This window comes from Oncorhynchus clarkii, chromosome 8 (genome assembly GCF_045791955.1).
Source record: "Oncorhynchus clarkii lewisi isolate Uvic-CL-2024 chromosome 8, UVic_Ocla_1.0, whole genome shotgun sequence".
Lineage (NCBI taxonomy): Eukaryota > Metazoa > Chordata > Actinopteri > Salmoniformes > Salmonidae > Oncorhynchus > Oncorhynchus clarkii.
The window spans coordinates 18,083,910-18,089,897 of NC_092154.1; the positions used below are offsets into that span (position 1 = coordinate 18,083,910).

The following is a 5,988-nucleotide window of genomic DNA, read 5'->3' on the forward strand; positions in this document are numbered from 1 at the left end:
AATGTCCATTGCTCGTGTTTCTTGGCCCAAGCAAGTCTCTTCTTCTTATTGGTGTCCTTTAGTCGTGGTTTCTTTGCAGCAATTTGACCATGAAGTCCTGATTCACGCAGTCTCCTCCGAACATTTGATGTGGAGATTTGTCTGTTACTTGAACTCTGTGAAGTATGTATTTGGGCCGCAATTTCTGAGGCAGTTAACTCTAATGAACTTATTTTTTATTTCACCTTTATTTAACCAGGTAGGCTAGTTGAGAACAAGTTCTCATTTGCAACTGCGACCTGGCCAAGATAAAGCATAGCAGTGTGAACAGACAACACAGAGTTACACATGGAGTAAACAATTAACAAGTCAATAACACAGTAGAAAAAATGAGAGTCTATATACATTGTGTGCAAAAGGCATGAGGAGGTAGGCGAATAATTACAATTTTGCAGATTAACACTGGAGTGATAAATGATCAGATGGTCATGTACAGGTAGAGATATTGGTGTGCAAAAGAGCAGAAAAGTAAATAAATAAAAACAGTATGGGGATGAGGTAGGTAAAATTGGGTGGGTTATTTACAGATAGACTATGTACAGCTGCAGCGATCGGTTAGCTGCTCAGATAGCAGATGTTTGAAGTTGGTGAGGGAGATAAAAGTCTCCAACTTCAGCAATTTTTGCAATTCGTTCCAGTCACAGGCAGCAGAGAACTGGAACGAAAGGCGGCCAAATGAGGTGTTGGCTTTAGGGATGATCAGTGAGATACACCTGCTGGAGCGCGTGTTACGGGTGGGTGTTGCCATCGTGACCAGTGAACTGAGATAAGGCGGAGCTTTACCTAGCATGGACTTGTAGATGACCTGGAGCCAGTGGGTCTGGCGACGAATATGTAGCGAGGGCCAGCCGACTAGAGCATACAGGTCGCAGTGGTGGGTGGTGTAAGGTGCTTTAGTAACAAAACGGATGGCACTGTGATAAACTGCATCCAGTTTGCTGAGTAGAGTCCTCTGCAGCAGAGGTAACTCTGGGTCTTCCTTTCCTGTGGCAGTTCTCATGCGAGCCAGTTTCATCAAAGAGCTTGATGGTTTTTGCAACTGCGCTTGAAGAAACTTGAAAAGTTCTTGAAATGTTCCGGATTAACTGACCTGCATGTCTTAAAGTAATTATGGACTGTTATTTTGCTTTGTTTATTTGAGCTGCTCTTGCCATATTATGGACATGGTCTTTTACTAAATAGGGATATCTTCTGTATAGCACCCCTACCTTGCCACAACAACTGATTGGCTCAAACGCATTAAGCAGAAAATCAATTATTTAAAAAAGTACACGTTAATTGAAATGCACCTCATGAAGCTAGTTGAGATAATGCCAAAAGTGTGCAAAGCTGTCATCAAGGCAAAGGGTGGCTACTTTGAAGAAGCTCAAATATAAAATACTATTTTGGTTACTACATGATTGATGATACATATGGGGCGGCAGGTAGCCAAGTGGTTAGAGTACTGGGCCAGTAACCGAAAGGTTGCTACATCATATCCCCGAGCAGACAAGGTAAAAATCTGTTGTTCTGCCCCTGAACAAGGCAGTTAACCCACAGTTCCTAGGACATCATTGAACATTTGATCTTAACTGATTTGCCTAGATAAAGGTTTTTTAAATTGTATTTTATGATTCCACGTGTTATTTCATAGTTTTAATGTCTTCACTATTATTCTACAATGTAGAAAACAGTAAAGATAAAGAAAAACAATTGAATGAGTAGGTACAGTTGAAGTCGAAAGTTTACATACACCTTAACCAAATACATCTAAACTCAGTTTTTCACAATTCCTGACATTTAATCTGAGTAAAAATTCCCTGTCTTAGGTCAATTAGGATCACCACTTTATTTTAAGAATGTGAAATGTCAGAATAATAGTAGAGAGAATGATTTATTTAAGCTATTAATTCTTTCATCACATTCCCAGTGGGTCAGAAGTTTACATACACTCAATTAGTATTTGGTAGCATTTCCGTTAAATTGTTCAACTTGGGTCAAACATTTTGGGTAGCCTTCCACAAGCTTCCCACAATAAGTTGGGTGAATTTTGGCCCATTCCTCCTGACAGATCTGGTGTAATGGAGTCAGATTTGTAGGCCTCCTTGCTCACACACACACACACACTTCTTCAGTTCTGCCCACAAATGTTCTATAGGATTGAGGTCAGGGCTTTGTGATGGCCACTCCAATACCTTGACTTTGCTGTCCTTAAGCCATGTTGCCACAACTTTTGAAGTATGCTTGGGGCCATTGTCCATTTGCAAGACCCAACTTCCTGACTGATGTCTTGAGATGTTGCTTCAATATATACACATCATTTTCCTCCTCATGATGCCATCTATTTTGTGAAGTGCACCAGGCCATCCTGCAGCAAAGCACCCCCACAACATGATGCTGCCATCTCAGTGCTTCACGTTTGGGATGGTGTTCTTCGACATGCAAGCCTCCCCCCTTTCCCTCCAAACATAACAATGGTCATTAAGGCCAAACAGTTCCATTTTTGTTTCATCAGACCAGAGGAAATTTCTCCAAAAAGTACGATATTTGTCCCTATATATAGTTGCAAACCGTAGTCTGGCTTTTTTTCTGGTGGTTTTGAAGCAGTGGCTTCTTCCTAGCTGAGCGCCCTTTCAGGTTATATCGATATAGGACTCGTTTTACTGTGGACATAGATACTTTTGTACCCGTTTCCGCCAGCATCTTCACATGGTCCTTTGCTGTTGTTCTGGGATTCATTTGCACTTTTGGCACCAAAGTACGTTCATCTCTAGGAGACAGAACGCGTATCCTTCCTGAGCGGTATGACGCCTGTGTGGTCCCATGGTGTTTATACTTGCGTACTATTGTTTGTACAGATGAACGTGGTCCCTTCAGGCATTTGGAAATTTCTCCCAAGGATGAACCAGACTTGTGGAGGTCTACAACGTTTTTTCTGAGGTCTTGGCTGATTGCTTTTGATTTTCCCATGATGTCAAGCAGAGGCACTGAGTTTGAAGGTAGGCCTTGAAATACATCCACAGGTGCACCTCCAATTGACTCACATTATGTCAATTAGCCTATCAGAAGTTTCTACAGCCATTTCCAAGCTGTTTCAAGGCACAGTCAACTTAGCGTATGTAAACTTCTGACCCATTGGAATTTTGATACAATGAATTATAAGTGAAATAATCTGTCTGTAAACAATTGTTGGAACAATTACTTGTGTCATGCACAAAGTAGATGTCCAAATCAACTTGCCAAAACTATAGTTTGTTAACAAGAAATTTGTGGAGTGGTTGAAAAACGAGTTTTAATGACTCCAACCTAAGTGTATGTAACCTTCCGACTTCAACTGAATGTCTAAACTTTTGACTGGTACTGTATATTTTATAGATTGCTACATTGGATCACTGCACTTACTTTGCTGTCAGTTTGATCCCCAAGTTGAACTTTGAGAATCTCTGGTGTTTTGGTATGTCCGGTCACTGCAGCCAAGAATTCCACCAGGGCTGTTTTACCACATCCAATGGGCCCTTCCAAAAGAACAGCCTTCTGGGATGCCACGGCCATGGCCAGTCTCCGCAGGTTGCGGCAGGTTGAGTCCACTAGCACCAGATGTTTTAGGTTACCCTAGAGTTAGTAAGAGAACAAATGTAATGCCACCTATCAAATCAACACCACTGATGTAGTTTGAACCATATATTCCATAGTCTTTCACAAACAATCAATCTCTAAATCTAAGCAGGAAGTCATTAGACTGGCTGCCAGTCTGTTCCTGCTCTCCTGCCAACTACTAATGGAATTGCCATGCCAAATAGCTTGCCAATAACAATGGAGTAGGCAAAAGCACAAACAGATCTGGGACCAGGATAGGAAGTCTTACCTGCTCTGTCTGTTTTGGGGCGATCCTAGGTAACACCACCCCACAGACAGCCACCACGGTCTGGGACAGGTCCTCTGACACCACCTGGCCCCGGGTGAACTTGTTTACCTTCTCCTGGCGCCACATTACAGTGCCCTGGTTAGCAAGCACCAGGGCCTTCTCTACCTCCAACTGCTGAGTCTCCTCCAGTGACCTGTGTGTTTATAAGCCGATAAAAGCAAAGGTTATAAACTGAACATTGTATTCATATCTGCAATCTGTGAAGACATGCAAGTCTACATTTGAGCATTATAATAACATGCAAAAAAACTTTATTCATCCATCTCAATCAACGTCCACCAATCGTCAACAGTGTTCAAAATCAGTCCAATAGAAATGTACGTACTTTATCTTCATGTGCAGAATCTCGTCACTCGACAGCACCTTTCTCAAGAAGATGGTTTTCTGATTATCAGTCATGTGAGACACCAGAGCCAGACACTGGGCAGTGTAACTAAATGGGAAAGAATCCAGAAGATCACTAAAGCTTGACTTCATATGAATACAGACAGCTGTAAAAACATCAATCAAAGCATCCAGCCTGTTTCTGTAGCGTGAGGCAGCTTGATGTATAAGTACACTCCTGGACAGGACGCTAGTCTGTCGTAGGGCCTGAGAGAGAATAGATACTGAGGGAATGGTAGACAAGGTAGATACACACCCTCGAACCATGACGTCGCTGGTGAGTAGCTGAGACACGCAGGCACTCCAGTCCCAGAGGACTCGGAACTTGGTACAGTCACTCTGGAGGAAGCGGAGAGTAGCGCCCATCAAGTCCCGCAGTTTCATCCTCCTGGGGCCGTACTGGACAGACGAGGACTCTTCACTGGTGAAGAAGAGCCTCTGGAACACTGGAGGGGCATCATTGAAGTACCTCGCAGCAAACCTGACAATGAGGAAAGTGCAACAGAGGTTGTTAGAAGTAGTGGTTGATGTGGGCCAGTGCTGATCGGTAGTAGAGATTATTTTCTACTGCTTGAATACTGGCCTTTCTCATAGAATACTAATAATAATCCTCGAAAAATACAAACCCTGACAGAGTAAAATATAAAGTGAGTATTGGCAGTTTTTTCATGCCACTTCAAGCCCTTAGAAGAGAATGGAAAAAATAGCTAGTGTTTATGAAGTGTTTTTCCATCATGTCTAATGATCAGTGATCATGCAGGGTTCACTACTTACGCCTGTGCATCGGGACTGACACCGAGGAGTTTGCTAAGCGCCACACACAGGCGCTCGTGGAGATCATGGTTGATCCTGCCATCTGCTTTGATCCTCTCTGCGTTCCTCTCCAGCAGGTCAAGGATCAGGGGCCGGAGGTGGCGGGCGAGCAGCAGAGTATAGTCCTTCTCCAACAGAAGCTGAGCCAAACAAGCCAGAATGCACTGTCTGTCCTGCTGGCTCCATATCTACAGACAGAAAGACATATCAGGGGTAAGTCAAGATTGACATTTGAATTCATTAGGACATGCCAGGCAACTATTGGCATGGGTGGGCTATGTCTACACCCTCCAATCTGAAGGGAGATCCATCAATGTCATGTAAATAGCGTTCTGAGCAAAATTGTAATTAGGTCACGTTTGTATTTATTAAGATGGGGGTGTAGGTGCAGTGCAATTGTTTGGATTGTAAATAGACAAATGCATATTTAAGAGGGTGGAATATGCACGTGCACATATAGGGTGCATCACTTATCAATAGGTCAAAAGAAACATATGACACACTATTGTGTTTATAACACGTAAGGAGAAATGTATCTTACCTGTTTTGCTAAATACTTGCTGAGTTCGTTGTGACTTTTGTCAATATGTCTGGATATGGTACCCAGTGATGACAGGCTCAATTCTAAATTTTCCATCGTACCATTTGTCGTTTAGGTAAGAGAGATGCACAGCGAAATTTGCGATAATCGATAAAGACTGTAATGTGTTGTTATATTCTTCGTTGACCAAATCGTGAGGTGCATCACTTGCTTGTCTGTCTAGATTGTATCACAACACAGTAAGCACGTTCCCGTCACTGTTAAAATCCAGTCCACATGTGAGTAAATCAGAAACACTTCCGGGTCG

The 5,988-nt window shown here is 42.7% G+C and overlaps 1 protein-coding gene across 1 annotated transcript in view; it reads right to left on the reverse strand.

The window, feature by feature from the left end:
* The window catches only part of LOC139415050 (midasin-like), a 61,230-nt gene extending 55,287 nt beyond the window's left edge, over positions 1-5,943 (reverse strand). The window contains exons 1-6 of the mRNA XM_071162809.1: positions 5,682-5,943; positions 5,102-5,328; positions 4,584-4,808; positions 4,269-4,376; positions 3,884-4,076; positions 3,421-3,630 (exon numbers count right to left, since the gene is read on the reverse strand). Of these exons, the coding sequence (XP_071018910.1) occupies positions 3,421-3,630; positions 3,884-4,076; positions 4,269-4,376; positions 4,584-4,808; positions 5,102-5,328; positions 5,682-5,777 (1,059 nt within the window). The 5' untranslated portion in view covers positions 5,778-5,943. The remainder of the gene's footprint in view (positions 1-3,420; positions 3,631-3,883; positions 4,077-4,268; positions 4,377-4,583; positions 4,809-5,101; positions 5,329-5,681) is intronic.
* Between the last annotated feature and the right edge of the window lie 45 nt (positions 5,944-5,988).